The following is a 17748-nucleotide window of genomic DNA, read 5'->3' as shown; positions in this document are numbered from 1 at the left end:
TTCTGTTTCAATTTATTCGAATCATACGATGGACCGACACGTTCAAGCAAGAAAGATGGAGACTTGGTAAACAGTGGTCGAACAAGGCATCTGGAGCCAACGTTTCGGCACAGGTCGCTTTGTCGAAAGCGCTGGCAACAGGTGCATACCCTCTGTTATACCACGTGTTGGTCACTTCCAGAACGTATAAATAATTTTATTATATTCTAGCAGCCTGGAGTAAGGTGCAGCGGGTTCAGCATAAAATTTTCATATTTTTCATTTCGTTTTGTGTTATTTAAACAAAGCCAACGTCCAGCAATTATGCGCTGCATTTATATTGGGCCCTCATATTGGGCCCGTATATTGGGCGCTTTTATGAACAGGGTCCGCTTTTTTAGATCCTTAAATTTTTAAACAAAGCACGCGGAACGTGGGAAGAGCACAGGGGAGTGCATCGACGCTCCCATGGCAATCGGTACAAAAGAGGCGTTGCTAAACGTATACACAACATAAAAATGAAGCAATCACGGTGGTTGGATTCCGTTTTCTTAGGAGGCGAGTCAAGTCTGAACATCGTCGATACGTACCCCACGTGCAACTTATTACTGTATATCTAGCCGTGGACACTATTAAGGTGTCACTGAGGTGAGAACAGTCAAAGTCCGGGTGCGACGCAGTGTGCCGCACCAGTTGACCGACTCGAATACGCACCTTTCGTTCATATCCCAGTTTGATGATGGGTGCCGAGTTAGTCGCCGTGCGCTCACTGGGAACAACATCTTTTGAACATACACTCGACGACGCGGATGGCATCAAGTCTTTTCTGTTTATGCTGGCAATCCAAAGGGGACGCTTGTCTGCAACTGGAGCGGCGGAGTCCACAGAGTGACAGTGACTAAGGATGCACTTCACAACCACTTCAGAAAGTTATTTTTGAAGCCGAATACAGCACAGTGGTAGCCTGCTGACCTTGAGTGATCTGATCTTACGGAACACTTTAGAATCGCAGTAATTCGCAGTGACACCGCTACCGTTCCAAGCTGCCGCTGGGAGAAACGGCAATCCGCAGAAACCAGAGCGAGAAGAGCGGCGCGGCGCGCTGATTCGAGGCTACGGCGCTCCCGTGGGCGCCGCCATATTTGATCACGTGGTGACGCATCCATTGCTTGCTTCAGCTGTTTCCGTATTTACAATAGCTCTGTACTACGCCGTTGTGGCTCAGCAGAGCTCTTGTTTCGGCGGAAATCCTAGACGGTGACTGATTGGACGACACGAGGCTTTGGCCACAGCTTCAAAGGACATGTAAGCGCTTTCGGAGCTCATGCACCCTGTCGAGACGGCACGAACAGCGTATACGGTGCTTGTTCTAAAAATAGCGCTAGAAATGTATTCCAAGCTGTCCAAACTTTCCGCTTATGAATTGAATCAGGATCAGTGTGTCTCGCCCTTCGTTAATTATTTTGCAAAGAGTTGAAGCAGCATCTTGTCGTGTTTGTGACTCAGAAAAGTTCATCATGCGGTCATTATCTGAGCGTTTATTTTCTGCCTAATCGCTCGCGGGTGTGCTTACCTGTAGTTGCGACAGATTTGTTCTTGCTGCACACAGGACTTGCAACGTAGGTGTTCTGTACTTTGCAATAGCTTGTAGCAAAGTCACTCGCTTACTCTGAACCGTCACGAACAGTTCAGCTTCGAACATTCACGTGGCGTCGCCGTAACTCATGCTTCGGCACATTCATTCAAGTATTCGCCCAGCTTCGAACATTTGCGTGGCGTCGCTGTAGTCACCGTGCTTCGGCACATTCATTCAAGTATTCGCCCATTCACTTATTCTTTATACGTTGGTGACATGGTGGGCGTGAGTTTGCGTGTGAGTTGGGGTAGATGTGTATAAATAACGTGCGAGAAGCTTAATATGCTATGAAGCGGTGCCATTTAACTTGTCACTGTTTAGCTAGCGGTACTCACTCTTGCCGGCGTTCCGCGGTGGAAGTTCTTTGTTTGAGGCTAACGATACATCGCTGGTGAATGAGTAATTTTCTTTATCCTCGAGAAATGCCATACATCGCAAAAGGCAGACACAGGTACTACTTTCATAGCAGCAATCCGTGAACTGGGCCACACAGATTCATTACATTCCTTAAACTGCCAGTCACTCCTTCTGCAGCCAACTACTTCACAAGTCTTGCCTGTACCGTTCCACATTTTGCAGCATAAATGGAGTACAATGCTTTAGCGATCACCCACTTGCATTTCAGACAGCTGATCGCGCAGTAGCAGTGTACAAGGGACAATAGTTTCGCATTTGCCTGGGGCAACGCGTGGCACGACACCAGGAGCGCTAGCTATAGTTCCTATAGAGTAAACTGCCCCGCGAAGAGCGTTTAAACGGCTTCGACGCGGGGTGACCCCACTGGTGCCATTTCCCCGCTGTGTTCTATAGTGCCGGGATGCGGTAGGAAGAAGGGAAGGAATACACTCCCCGTTCGTGAGTAACACCCTCTCTGGCTTGGAGCCACTTGATACACTGTCGAGTCCTATTTGTCGAGCCTTCCAAATCTAGCTGACGGTCCGGGTACTCACCAATTCAACGGCGATGTCATTCACGGCATGTGTGCAACTAATGTAACCGTAACGTCAGGGTCGGCCACCACTTCCTCCTGTCTTGACGTAGCTGGTCCTCGTAGCCTTCGGCCCCTCTCGCCCTCGCAATATTCCAACGTTCTCCCGCTGTGTCTCTCTTGGCGCTGAGCTGTGCTCCCGCAAGGGCTGCAGAAAATAGCGTCAACCTTTCCTTTTCCCCTCAAGAACCACTTCTCTCTGCGTCTCTCCCGTGTTAGCACAGCCTCACGCTTTGGTCAGCGCAAAAAGAAAAAAAAAAGCGGATTCCACGCACTGTGGGAATCGATATAAGAGAAGCTTTCTCTGCTGTTTGCTTTGATGGACTATGTTGACGGCTAACACGAGAGTGGTGAGTTGACAAAACAGCAGAAGCTTGATGTGGGCGAGTTGGTTTTTCATACTTTGCGTCTCTAACGTTACATTGGGCGCACCACTGCTATTTGTCTGCGTAGTGCACAGAACACACAGGGGGACGTGTTTGCTTGTGGCGTTGTTGAGCGCCGTTTTTCATAATCTCTGAGAGGGCTGATGATTATCATTCCCTCACATGGCACATCGCATCGTGCCAGAAGTGATTAACTTTAATCGAACTAAATTTTAACTTTTATTTTAATCCAACTAAATTGAAATTGTCGTGCCACAAGCGCGATAGGATTATGAGACACGCCATATAGTGGCGGACACCGGATTAATTTTGACGCCTTGGTGTTCGTTAACGTGCGCCTAAATATAAGTGCACACTAGCGTTCTTGTATTTCGCTTCCGTCGAAATGCGGCTGCCACAGTCGGGATTGAACCAACGACCTCGAGCAATGCCATAGCCGTCAAGCTACCGTGGATGTCATAGAAGTGTTGATTCGACGTGCGACCGCTTCCGTAGTGTGGCCTGATGGATTGATGATTGATTCTGGAGTTTTACGTGCCAAAACCGCGATCTAATTATGATGCAGTGGATGAATCCGAATTAATTTCGACCACCTGGTACTCTTTAACGTGCACCCAATGCATGTCACATGAGTCTGCTGTAGCAGCAGCAGTGGGAACGTCGAAGGAATAGGCAAATAAAGCTTCGCTTTTAAAAAATAAAGGAGTCTGACAGAAGTCATTTGAGGATGACTGCCGATGCCAGCGTAAGAAGCAGTGCAGCGACACACACCGTATTCCCACCGCCAAAGCGCGCTGCAAGCAGGCTCCTTCCTCGTGCGTCCTTCTGGACACGCTGCGTAATCTAGCGGACAACTTTTTCTGAATATATATGCCGCGGGTTCGATGCCACCCAACACCGGATAAATGTTAAGGGATACTTTTTTTTTCTCATGTTGAAGAACGCTGCATTACCTAGTGGGCCAGTGGCACATACACTGCAGCGACCCAAATAGAGGGAGAAACTTGAAATCGCACCGGGGCGCTCGTCGCCGAGAGACGGGTCGTGTGTAGAGTCCTCAGTCTAGGACCCCATGAGCCGTCGCCCCCCTGCACGCTCTCTTGACCAGACAGAGCTGGTCCCCGGAGCCGACGCAGGACAGCGGAACTTCCCACTTTTGTGCGTTCGGGCGTCGGCTAAGTGGCGCTTATTTTATTGACTGACGTGCGTATGTGGCGTGTTGAAGCGTGGCCGGTGCGTTTCAATCGGGATAAGGGTATATTGTGAGGGACACATCGCATGATAAAGCGTGCGATGTGGGAATGTGTCTGCCTGTAAGTGCTTTCCCGATACCGCCTCCTCGCGCGTGAGTGCACGTGGGAATTTCCGTTCGGCGACCGTCCGGTTTCCTCGCAGACAGGGAATTCCGGCTGAAATCAAGAGCGCATGCCTACGTGCGCGTGTTTGACCAATACAATATATTAAATCAATACCAGGCCCCGACGATGCGTTTGAATATATTTTAATTTTTTGGTGATACCATGGACTCCAAACTTCTGCTCGCAACTGTACGTCTTCAGCCAAGCAGCTTGCGAGGGGACAGAACCCGGAACTAGGTAGGAGTAGGGTTGCCAACCGCCCTGGACTTAGTGGGACAGTTCCGACTTCTGAGCAAATGTCTCGAGTCCCTACTTGACACAGTCGGGACGGCTAAATGTACCGACTTTTTTTTCTTCCTTTTCTGCCGAATAACAATGAATAAACCAGATTTCCTTTTTATAATTCCTGGCAGCTCGTTTGCACAGTGTACATATTTTTTGTATTTTGTTGCAGTGCCATAAAAACAAATGTGGTTTCCTTTTTGTCGTTGTTCTAGTTCTGCTGCAGGCCCTAACCTATCACAGTACCTCTACCTGTATTGGTAACCGTGTTAGCCATGCAACTATACCGCACTTGTTGTAAAGTGCGACACAGTTGGAATAAATAAATTTGTGCTGCTTGTTGCACGTACAGACCGGTAGCTCCTGTCACAGGCAGGGTCGTTCGTCGTGCAAACTGCAAGTAGCAATAAATACCATGTCCTTGAGATGTCATGGCACGTCCTAGCGGTCGACGTCACTGTTTCGGCAGCTTACGGCCGCACTTTCGCGTTTTACTCAAAAATCGTTGCGCCGATTCTCTGGGGCCATTTTACTCACCAACGGCAAAAAATGGCACCGATGACGTGTTCTGCGTCACACTGTCTCGCTCATCGCGGTCGATTTGAATTGTACTGGAGGAATGCAGCCGCTTCCGCGATAATTTTAGCTGGAAAATATGTCGTTCCGTGGCAAAAAGCGAGCGCTGCAACATATCTTGATAGTCTACATTGACTTCATATTTATTTGCCTTTAGTGTCCATTTAAAGGCAAATACATTGTAGCGTAGATGTAGTCGCTACTTGGTACGCGCCGGAGAGATGTTGCGAGCACTGAGAAGATCCGTGGACATTCTCCTGTTTCGGTTTATTTGGCGTTCAGTTACATGAATGCACGTGTACATTACTAAATATTTGATCTCGTGGTACTTCCGACGCGAGGAGGCCACGAGACACCTTCCAACATTCCGCCAGAGCGCCACCAAGGAAATCATCCCCCCCCCCCCCCCCAATATTATTTGACCAGAACCAGCCAGACCAAAGAAATAAACAGCTTACGTATGGATTTTAACGAACTCTGATGATTATTATGGGTGTCAAGAAAGCAAACGTACACAAGAGATTCACGAGGCAGACATGAAACATTATTTGAACAGCAGAGAGTAGACTAAGTCACACAAAAAAAGTTCGCTCTTTCTTTTTAGGCCGCAGCAACGTCAGAAAGAGTTCCTGGCGGCTGCCAGTACAGTTATTCGACGTTTCAGTGCTCGTGCCGTGACCGAATACGGCGCGTGCACGCGTGTTTAATTAGGAACACGTTTTATGTTGCGCGACAATGACCCTTTTCCACTCTTGACATGCACCACTGCGTAACACCACTCTGTAGTGGCGAAGCTGACTCAAGAGAACCAGTCATTCTGCAACGGATATTAGACCTGCCCCACGCGCCCTCCCCAAGTCATATGTCTCGATCTTAAAAGCGAACTGAGTTAGACATATACTGCATGCGCGCAAATGGCTTGGATTTAAATTTGACATCGGCTTCAGAGATTACGAGGTGGCTGCGCTGCGCGTTTTCTATTCTTTTATTTCTTTTATTCTTTTATTCTATTCCTTTATTTTCTATTCACTTTCTTTTGTCATTTTTTTTCTCCGTGGTGTTGGGGTGGCTTTTCGGGAGATTTATGGCGGTGTCCACACAATCAGAAATATTGGTCCGAATTTGGGAGTATCCCGCACAAATCGGGATAATTGGCAGCTATGCGTACCCCTCACAGAAAAAAAAAAAAAATGGTTGATCCCTCTTTCATAGGCATCGGATAGAACACGAAAGTGAAATCTGTATTCACGGTATCTGTTGCATGTTTGTTTCGTGAACTCACGGTCCGCTGCAGCGAAAGGCGCGCGACTTGCGGGCCGGCGACCATATTGCAGGTTTGCTTGGCGCGCGGCTTCCTGCTGCCGAGTCGCTTCGGCGAAGGTACGAGCATTGTGGTCCGGTTCCGTGGTGTCTTGGGCAGCCAGTTGAGTTGCGATGCGCTCAGCTTCAGGAATGCGAGTGGAAAAGTTCGCAGCGTACGCCGCGAACGCGCGAATGCGTTCTGCTTCACGCTGGCGTGCCTCTCGCCGAACCAAAGCGAGATTCGCCCATCGACGTCATTTCCTTTCTACGCCGCTTAGCGCAGCAGTTTTCTTAGTTGGTGCCATCGCAAATGAAGCCGTAGGCGGCGTGTAAGCACTGCTGATGCATGTTTAAGCTGCACTTCGTAGGCGACGACGCGTCACAGGCTAATTGGACGCGAAAGAAACCATGTACGGAAACTGCGTCGTCACCTCAGCAGAACGCCACACCGCCTACATCAGGCTACACCGCGGTGGATCCTCTGCTGCGCTGAGAGTATGTCTAAGCACTCACTGTCGGCGCTCGTTAGTGTCAGTATTTCGTTGTGGGAGTTCATAGTGTTTTTTTTTTTTCTTAACTTAGGTAGGACATTAGGCAGTAAATAGCAAGAGCTTGGTGGCGCAACCCACCGCCCCGATCCAAAGGGGATGCTCATAACATCCATCCATCCCATCCATGCAGTACTTCGCTTCACCGCTCTTAGATGGCAGCGCCATCCGTGTTCGCGGCGTTCGCGCCCACGTCACATCCGTTACAGGAAGTTGATGGTGGACTCCGGCGTAAAACACTTTCGTGTTAAAAAGACAAAAAAGAAAGGGGGGGGGCGGGGGGTGACTCGCGAGGAAAGACTTCGTCTTCTAAAGGAAGGTACACCGACAGCTACGCCACAACATTATGACGATCGATGGTATTAATGGTCATGTTTATTCGGCCCAACGCTGGTTTGTTAGATTCTCCACCTTCACCCACGACTGATCATTTTGCGGCACCACTGAAACTGACTTAACAAGCCGTTCACGTACTTATGCGGTTGGCAAAATCGCCTAGCCAAACCGCACGGCCACTAAACCGAGGCAAGCCTGTGCATGGACATTAGAGACAGAGCGCGACTAAAGGGAAGCACGACGAAACCCGAGCGCTACTTTCTTGAAGTTTTTTCCTTGTTGCGGTATTAATAACAAATATAGCAGCGTTGGACGGACCAAGCACGATTGTGTTGAACTGCGCCTCGCTGCTGTGCTAAGTGGCCACACAGCCGGGCCTTACATGAGGATATATTTTCGGGAGGGATCCTAGCTGCGGGGAAAACGGCGGCAATTTTGAAATATTTCTATTCTCGCGTGTGAATCAAGCGCAACGCTGAAAATATGATAGTACAAGCATATAACACATATATACTGACATGTGCATATAGTGACTTACATGTAAGTAGTTCTGGTTTCTAGTTCGATCTTCTTGTTGACATAAAGAACAAAAAGAAAAAAAAGCACATGGAGATTGGCAGGCCATATAATGCGTAGAGCAGATAACCAGGGGACCACTAGAGCTACAGAATGGGTACAAAGGGAAGGTAAGCTCAGTCGAGGACGGCAGAAAATTAGGTGTAGTGATGAAATTAGGAAATGTGCAGGCGCGAGATGGAGTGAGAAAGCGCAAGACAGGGGTAATTGGAGATCGCTAGGAGAGGCTCCTGCAGTGATCACTATGATCACTGCAGAGATCACTATGAACCTGCAGTGGACATAAGAACAGGCTGATGCTGATATGCAAGTTGGGCTCAGCAGTACATCGCGGCAGCAACTATTCCGGGGGGGGGGGGGGGGTGAGGACCCTACTCCTGGTTACGGGCCTTTCTCACACCATTTCGCCCAGTGGTAAATCCCGGTCGCGGGTTTCTGAGAAAAACATCGCCGAACAACCAGCCCGCCCGGCGATGCTCAGTCAGAACCGAGGGGACGCGCGTCGTCCGCCCGCGATGGGAGGAGCGCGGCGCAGCCAGCGCCGCCACGCGCGCAGCCAGGGGCGGAGAGGGAGCGCCGCACGCGCAGTCGGCCAGTTCTTGTGGAGTCCCACGGAGGAATGCGGATGGCTCCGTCGCCAGCGTGGTCCCAGCGTCGCCGCCGTCGCCGGTGCGCGGGGAAACCGTGAGCAGCATGCCGGTGTGCGGCCACCGGGGCCTGCTAGTGCTGTGCACCTCGATCGTGTGCTGCTGCTGCCTGCTGCTGCCGCCGCCAGCACAGGTGAGCACAGCGCCCACGGCGGTCGCTCCACACGTGCCGCGGCGAGCACGTGCGTCGCGCCGACGCGCGCCGCGGTGCTGCCGGCGCACTTGAAGCACGCTGCTACGGCAGGACAAGGGGCGTATACCTCGGACCACCGGACGGTCACTTTCGGTGCGCGCTGACTGGCTGGTTGAGCAAAACCGCCTGAATCATATACAACGCGCCGTGTACTACGTCGCGCGAAAGTGATAGAGAGTCGCCAAAAGTTGATGTCGTTCACAAGTACGTCCCCAAGTACTGGGGGCACCCAGATTTTCAAGATCAAAGTGGCGTTCTGATAGCGCTGGGGTGAGCACAGGGGGGGGGGGGGGGGGACGACATCCAAGTCTAGACCGCAGCCGCATTCCTATGGCTGCAGAAATGCTCGTGGGCGTAGCGCCACGTGGTCAAACTGAATGCAGAACTCGCCAACGAGTCACTCAAATGAGTCATATTTCACAGTGTGCTTTGGAACGCTAAACACACGCACGCACGAACACAATATTAACAGAACGAATAGTAAGTGAATGTTCAGTAAGGGCCACTGAAAAGGAACCCTAAATCAGCTGTTCAAACTATTAAGGCTATATGTGTATGTTTGGCGGGAAAAGGTTAGTTATTTGGTGCTGGTGCCCGTAGACGAGATAATCCTTGTGCGCTTGTGTTCGGGTGTGTATCGTGTTTATTTAATTTTTCTTTATGTATGCTTTATTTTTCTTGCGTAACGAATCTGGGATTTTGGGATAGCCGGCTCTGACGTAACCTACCTTCCTGTGCTTCTACATCTAAATACCAATAAAAAAATGTTTGTGGACAAGACCAACGGCAAGCTTCTAGTTTTGAATTTCGCGCCAAACAGCGCAACAAGTGTCACGTGTTACATCACGAATTTCACTCCCTTTCCAACCGCGTTCCTGCAGGAAGACTCCAAACTAGCCTGGAGAAGACGCTGTCAAAATCCATAACGTCGTGGAGAGCTGTTGCAGAAATTTGAAGCTCGCATCGCGTTCGGCGTTTCGTTTTGGCGTTTTCCTTGGCTTACATCTCCTCCGCACTCTAAAATAGAAAAGAAAGAAAGAAAGGAAAAGCGGTATTCCGAAAGTGCAACCTGTGAACGTAACTTCTGGTAAATCTTTAGGCCCTTTTATTCGAACGACAGAAAAGGACTGTTTTCTTGAACATGCACAAATTGTAACGCGGCGACATTGGCAACATTATAGTTTGTAGGCGCCTTTAACGCCGTTCGCTATGATTTCCTTGTACAAGGTATAATAAGGTTAACACGCATATAACTTTACTATCAGAGTTTCTTTTTGGATAGCCACGCATGACATAGGTTCCCTTTATCTCCGCAACTGCCCCTGGAAATCCAGTTGCATGACAAGCTGGCGAAACGAGGCCAATATAGCTGGCGATGTTTACAGAAGCGTGTTATATCCATAAGGAATTCACCCTGGTACTTGTAATAGTGTTTAGACGCTTCTAATAGCGTATCGCTGCCACAAAGTGCATTTGCGACCGGGGCTTGTGAACTAATCGGTCGAAACTGTGTTCGTGCTGTCCGTTTGGAAGTTGGTACATATAGCTTATATGGTGAAAGCAGCACCAGCGCTGGGAAAGACAGGAAAGAACATGACGAGCGGCGCACTGGTACATTTACACGTCTCAAAACATGCGTTTTCGGCCAAGCACTCGAGGGTCTCGCACGTATACTTGCGGAAGACGGTGCGTCATTGTTCCTGAGGAACAGAGCAAATAAACTTCAGCAATGCTGGTCAAGCTGGAAATCAAACCAATAAGCCGTTCGAAGGGTCTGTGTTTCAGAAACGCATTTTTGTATAATAATAAAGTAAGATTAACGTCGTACACATAGTTAGAGGAGACTGAAAGATTGTGGCAGAGAGAACGTTAGTCGTCAGCCTCATCTTCCAATTGCCATGGCTCTTCTGGAAGAAAATGTCGATTCGAAGCGTCAGTTTCCCGTCATTCCTACGCATTCAATTAGGGCGCGCGAATCTAGGCACCCTTTTGTTGTAGCATGGCCTCCGAGAAGAGCTGCACACACGCGCAGTAAAATGCGATTTTGCGTGGCATTGTTATCTAGCCTTTCCAAAATGCTGTTCTGGAAGCACGCAACTGCTCAACAACGCGTCCTGATTATGCCATGTTTAAAAAGTTTTAGTTAAGACCACCACTCTCTGTCAGCAGCATCGCAATGTACCTGCTCCTTGTACCTGCTCTGTTTCGCCGGACAAAAAGGCCTGTCGCCTTTCCGCACGGGTGATGCTCTCCGTGACTAAAGCTCCGTGCCGATACCACGAAACCAGGTTGGAAAGGAGGCGGAGAATAAGATGCGAACATTGGTTATATAAAGCAAGAAGCATGTCATCAGCGTCTCACGAAATGAAAGTATCTGGTATTTTGACCTTTATTTCAGCGCAAAATCACTTCTGCGCGCCGTATTGACGCTGCTCTCACCTTGGGACACGTAGGTTATCGTGTGCGAAGCTTTCTATAATGGGCTCGCGAAGATGGGGAAGTTGAGAAAGCGAAACTATACGTATTTCAGGTTTCACCGGACATCTTCAAGAAGTAGGCTTCGGCGCTCGTGTCGACTCGACGCCGACGCTATTTGTCGACGCACTGCTATCGTCGCAAAGCAGCGCGACAAGCGCCATGCGCAACCGACTCGCTAAGTATAATGTGCGCGATCCAGAAGTCGCGTCAAATGTGTAATAAATGACTGGCATCGCTAGCGGGCGCGTCCTCAACGGTTGGTTTGCCTTTTTTCAGCTTCTTGGCGCTATCGCAGCATGTAATAGAATGAACTGTATGTGGAAGCTTGGCGCCATACGCTCCGCCCGCAGGCTGAACTGATTAGAAGCAAGATCTACAGACAGTCCTCCGAAATAGGAGTTGTATACTGCTTGGCGCTTTTGGGACTCATTAGTGTACGGTAAAGCTTTCTGTATAATTAGTATACAAGAGGCGTTGTATTAAATATTAAGACGTGTACACACTGATTACAATTTAAGCGTAAAGCGACTTCCACAATCTGGAGGAAAAAGGTGACACTAAGTTGAGAACCTGTAAGAGGGAGTAGCCTTTTTTTTTTTAGTTGCTTGAGGTGGCAGCGCGTTATAATTATCCGCTGCCTTGGTCAAGCGCACGCCACCGGGCTCCCAAATTGTTGACGAAACTAAATATTATAGAACAATTTAACAAATTTAAATATGCAATGTAAAGCATACTATTTTCTTATCGCAGCATATTTAACGAATGTTAATGGAGTTTTAAATTGTTCGATGTCAATACTGATATTATAAATGTTATATTCTAAATGCATAACTTATGTAAGTAACAGATCGTTCTCATCTTTTAGCAGGGCTGTATTTATTTTGCTATTCTGCAAAGAATTGATACTTTGCAGTGTGTTTAAAACTTTGCTGTAAATAGTTTTGGTGTTTTCTGTCTTATTATTTGTATTTAATTTTATTAGTATTGATACTTGTAAACTGCTACTTCTGCTGCTCCAGCGAAGTAAATGCCTTAGTCAGGAGGTTTGCGGGCTCCTTTTGCCTTACCTTGCGGGAAAACCTCGTATTTGTTTTGCCCAAATGAAGAACTTGCACTTGCAAAATTTATGAGTACACGGTTTATGTCTTCTGTCGCGCTCTTTCGGCGTTCTCGATTGCTCCGACTTGCGCATAACGTTTTGCACCCTTTCTGCGACAAAATTCAGTTCACTAATTCGGGTTACTTCAAAGCGCGACTGGCGATGGGCTTTGCGCCGCGAAAAGGGGCGAAGAGCTGCGCCATGCACTCTCAATGCATGTTGAAAATAAAGGCTGCTGACGAATTCCGGAATCGCAACATTTGCTTAGTTGTCGCGGTTTGAAGCGCGGTCAGTGGGAAGGCTTGTCTCGTGCGGCATGACGCAGCGCTGACGATTACTTCCGCGTCATTTTGCTCTCCTCCGACTGCACGTGGGTCGCAGGCTTTGGCAACCCTTAGATGTATTTTGATATTTCTAGGCATACCTTTACGCTCGCGGTAGCATTCGAATCCTGTTACCTCTGTTCCTCGCAGCACCCGCACTGTATTTGACGCACCTTGTCTGTCGCATGCACTATGTTTGGATCGCACCGCTGGTACGATCTGTTGGGAACTCGGCGCTGACGCCCGTGGATGTACCTGGGTCGCAAGCCCCGAGGGTAGCGTTGGCCTGGCGGCCTGGGGTACAACTGGAAGCATCCGAAGGTCCCGGCAAAGCAGGAGTCGACTGGTAACAACGAAACAACTTGTTTATTTTAACATCGCAAAGAGTTGGCGGTCAGGTTGACCGAAGTAGAGAGACGGGAGAGCACTTTACTCAACAGAAGAAATCGGAGCCCTCCTCTTGGCGTCCGGGGGCAGCTGTTTTTATACTCTCGCAGTTGAGGGCAAGAAGGAACCCCTCAAAAGACGAGCACGTGAATGTACAATGGGCTAATGGTGACGCACACTGTCGTAGCGCTGCCGTAGCACCATGTCGAGCACGATCTCGTAGCACCCTGTCGTAGCGCTGCCGTAGCACCATGTCGAGCACGATCTCGTAGCACCCTGTTGTAGCGCTGCCGTAGCACCATGTCGAGCACGATCTCGTAGCACCCTGTTGTAGCGCTGCCGTAGCACCATGTCGAGCACGATCTCGTAGCACCCTGTTGTAGCGCTGCCGGTCGGGCACAATGACTGTAATGAGAGGATGATCCCTGCTTTCGCATCGCCTGGTTCTGGCACAATGACTGGAATGCGAGGGTGATCCTTTGCGGTCGCATCGCCGCAGTCGCGCCTGGAAACACCTGCCGATGAGCGTTGCGGCGACGACGATCGGGCCAAAATGTCTGCCGCCCCGCCGCAGTCGCGCCGGCAAAACCACGTGTCGCAGGCGAAACGCAACAGACCGCCCCGCCGGGGGAAGGAGATCCCGATGGACAGGGGACTGCATCCGCTGTCCGGAGGGATGTCGCTCGATGATGCACATAACCGAAGTCGGGCGTCCCTCGACGTTTCTTGAGCGCAGCGCACAGAGAAGGCCTCGTTCTCTCGTTCAGGTTCGCACGGGACACTGCAAAGTGACTTCGGGAGAGTTCACATTTTTGTTCTCGTTCCCGGCAAGCGTTAGAACTACGCTGAAACTCAACCGCTCAGTCAGCAAGCACGGCACAACCCTCACTAAGCCCTGCCAGGCTCTTTCCCCTTTTTATACCACTGCCTAGTTCCTTACAGTAGTCTAGCATCACTCAGAACGCGTCCACAAATTGAAAAATTGCACTAGAAAGCATATCATCACTTTGAAACACTAAACAAAAGCAATATGTTAAAAAAAAATCCTGCCTCAGGAAGAAAAACATCAGTAACAAACAATTTTGAGGCTGATTCCTACGTTAGGGGCTTCGACTTAAGCCATCGGCGTTACCGTTGAGACTCCCCTTTTTGTAACGCACCTCAAAGGAATATTGTTGTAAAGCGAGGCTCCAGCGCAGGAGGCGGCCATTTTTGGGAGAGATGGTCTGCAGCCATTGGAGAGGGCAGTGATCCGTCTCAATGATAAACCTCGAGCCGGCTAGATAGCATGACAATTTCTGAACGGCCCACACGAGACATGCACACTCTTTCTCGGTGGCGCTATACGCCTGCTCACGACTGGTCAGCTTACGACTAGCATACAGGACGGGGTGTTCTACTTCTCCATTTTCCCGTTGGCACAGTACAACGCCCATGCCTCGCTCACTAGCATCGCATTGAACAACGAACCCTTTTGTATAGTCTGGCGATCGTAGCACAGGCTGGCTTGTTAGGGCACTCTTTAGGGCGCTAAAAGCTCTTTCCTTTGTCTCGTCCCAGACGACTGTTTGAGGCTCTGTCTTTCTTAGAGCATCCGTCAGGGGAGCCGCGATATCAGAGTACCTAGGGATGTACCTCTGATAGTAGCCGGCGACACCCAAGAACGACCGAATATCGGTCTTGGTGCGCGGTTGCGGAAAGTCTCGCACAGCGGCCACTTTTATTTCAGAGGGGCGGCGACGACCCTGACCAATCACGTGACCGAGGTAGACAACCTCGGCCTGTGCTAACTGGCACTTAGGAGCCTTGACTGTCAAGCCCGCTTCGCGCAGGCGGGTTAGCACTGCCCGCAAGTGTGCCATATGCTCAGACCAGGATGCGGAGAATATCGCTACGTCGTCTAGATACGGTAAAGCGAATTCTTGCTGTCCCCGCAACACTTTATCCATGAGGCTTGAAAAACAGTATGGCGCGTTCTTCAAACCAAAACTCAACACTTTAGGACGGAATGTTCCCATTGGTGAAATGAACGCCGCATACCTACTAGCCTCTTCTGTAAGTGGAACCTGCCAATAACCCCTGACAAGATCTAGGGTGGAAATAAACTGAGCGCTACTAACTTTCTCAAGGCGCTCCTCGATGTTAGGGATCGGATAAATTTGATCCTTAGTGATGGAATTAAGCCTGCGGTAGTCGACGCAAGGACGAGGTTCCTTGCCCGGTACCTCAACTAAAATCAAAGGGGAGGTATAATCACTCTCACCTGCCTCAATAACACCGAGCTGTAGCATTTTCTTTACCTCAGCCTCCATAATATCGCTCTGGCGGGGTGACACCCGATACGCCTTGGATCGTACTGGCTCTGGGGAGGTAAGTTCTATATCATGAGTAAGTACCGAAGTCCTACCAGGCCTCTCAGAGAACAGACCTTGAAACTCTTGTAATAGCTGGTGTAGTTCGGTTTTCTGCTCGGGCGACAGCGGTGCTTTACTGATAAGGTCACTAATGACTTGACCGGTGTCTTCCCTGTTCGTCACTGAGCCTAGTCCCGGAAGCTCGACCGGAAGCTCTTCAGGAACGTTTACCATCATGCACACCACTGCTTCCCTTTGTCTATAAGGTTTGAGCAGATTACAGTGGTAAACTTGCTGTGCTTTCCGCTTTCCTGGCAGACTTACCACGTAGTTAACGTCCGACAGTTTCTGAACAATTCGCGCTGGGCCCTCCCACTGCACGTCTAGTTTGTTGTTTAGCGATGTGCGCAATATCATGACCTCATCGCCAACCTCAAAACGACGGGCCCTGGCTGTCCGATCATAATAAACCCTGGCCCTCTGCTGGGCCTTTGTCATTGCTTCACCTGACAACTCCTGTGCCCTTCTTAAGCGTTCGAGGAGCTTAAGTACGTACTCCACCACGACTGGGTCGTCGCCCCTGCCTTCCCATGATTCTCGAAGCATGCGAAGCGGAGATCGAAGCGAGCGACCGTACACCAGTTCAGCTGGCGAAAACCCCGTAGCTGCATGCGGCGCGGTCCTTAAAGCAAACATCACCCCAGGCAGACACAGCTCCCAGTCAGTTCGATGTTCAAAACACAACGCTCTCAACACGCGCTTCATGACGGAGTGGAGCTTCTCAACGGAATTCGACTGTGGGTGGTACACTGAGCTGTGTAACAGCTTTACCCCACACCTTTCGAGAAAAGTTGTCGTCAAAGCGCTAGTAAACACTGTGCCCTGATCTGATTGGATTTCCGCAGGGAAACCAACTCGCGCAAATATGGACAGTAGTGCATTAACTATCTCAACTGAGCTGAGTTCTTTAAGCGGCACTGCTTCAGGGAACTTTGTCGCTGGGCAGATCACAGTCAAAATGTGTCTGTACCCCGTGGCTGTTACCGGCAGAGGTCCCACTGTATCAATAACGAGCCGTCTAAAAGGCTCCGTTATGATAGGTACCAATTTCAACGGCGCCCTCGATTTGTCCCCTGGTTTGCCCACCCGCTGACAGGTGTCACATGACCTTACGAAATGGTCTGCGTCCCGAAAACACCCTGGCCAATAGTACTCTTGCAAGAGACGGTCCTTAGTTTTCTTAACTCCTAGGTGTCCGGACCACGAACCCCCGTGTGACAAGCGCAACAGATCCTGACGATAGCATTGAGGCACGACCAGCTGATCGAACTCCACTCCTCGGCGGTCTAGATACTTCCGGTACAGGACTCCACCTCTTTCCACAAAACGCGCAGTTTTCCTGGCGATACCTTCTTTGACATTGCAGCGCACGTTTTCTAGGCTACCATCCTTCTTTTGCTCGGCTATCAAAGCCGACCGGCTGACTTTTAGCAACCTATCAAGTCCGTCTGACGTAGGCGCGATGAGCAAATCTGTAGATAGCTCTTCTAACTTTCCCTTATCGGGCATTTCCTCTCCAGTATCTGGTGCCTTTAACGTTACAGACTCAAGTTTATTCAGTTCGGGCGTGCTCTGAATATCAGCTTGCTGCGCCTGTGACCCTTTTTCGTTGTTTGATAACGTCGGCCCCGCAACTACCGCCTTTGCAGCGAGCTCCCGAACCTTCGATCTGGTTAAGGCCTGAACACTAGCTTCACCAAACAAAAGCCCCTTCTCGCGCAGGAGGTGATCGGACCTGTTTGAAAATAGGTACGGGTACTGGGGTGGCAGCATAGATGACACTGCCGCCTCCGTCTCAAGCGCTCCGAAAGGTCCTTCAATAAGCACTTTTGCTACCGGCAGACACACGCTATGAGCTTCCACGGCTTGCTTGATCCATGCGCACTCGCCCGTGAACATATGGGGTTCTACGTAAGACGGGTGAACTACATCCATCGTAGCTGCGGAATCGCGAAGCACTCGGCACTCTTTCCCGTTCACGAGGAGGTCTCGCATGTAAGGCTCGAGAAGCTTCATGTTCTCGTCAGTGCTGCCTATTGAAAAAAACACAACTTTTGGTGTTGTTTCCGGACACTGCGCCGAAAAGTGACCCGGCTTCTGGCACGTATAACAAACGCGCGCTCGCCTCATCTCGAACCGCTTTCTGCGTTTGGCTGCCGCCGTCTCTTTACGTTTGGTCGGACTGCTTTCACTCGCATCCTCACTACGCGTGTCCCCCTTTAATCTCATGGACGTGAACC

At 49.9% G+C, this 17748-nt stretch overlaps 2 protein-coding genes across 2 annotated transcripts in view; one reads left to right on the top strand and one right to left on the bottom strand.

The window, feature by feature from the left end:
- The window catches only part of LOC142559915 (uncharacterized), a 165265-nt gene that overhangs the window by 31441 nt on the left and 116076 nt on the right, over positions 1-17748 (bottom strand). The gene's annotated exons all lie outside the window — the stretch shown is intronic.
- The window catches only part of LOC142559917 (metalloprotease TIKI2-like), a 156403-nt gene continuing 147210 nt past the window's right edge, over positions 8556-17748 (top strand). Inside the window, exon 1 of the mRNA XM_075671612.1 lies at positions 8556-8747. Within this exon, the coding sequence (XP_075527727.1) occupies positions 8661-8747 (87 nt within the window). The 5' untranslated portion in view covers positions 8556-8660. The remainder of the gene's footprint in view (positions 8748-17748) is intronic.

Source organism: Dermacentor variabilis, chromosome 10, assembly GCF_050947875.1.
Source record: "Dermacentor variabilis isolate Ectoservices chromosome 10, ASM5094787v1, whole genome shotgun sequence".
Lineage (NCBI taxonomy): Eukaryota > Metazoa > Arthropoda > Arachnida > Ixodida > Ixodidae > Dermacentor > Dermacentor variabilis.
This window is presented reverse-complemented; position numbering and strand designations above follow the sequence as displayed.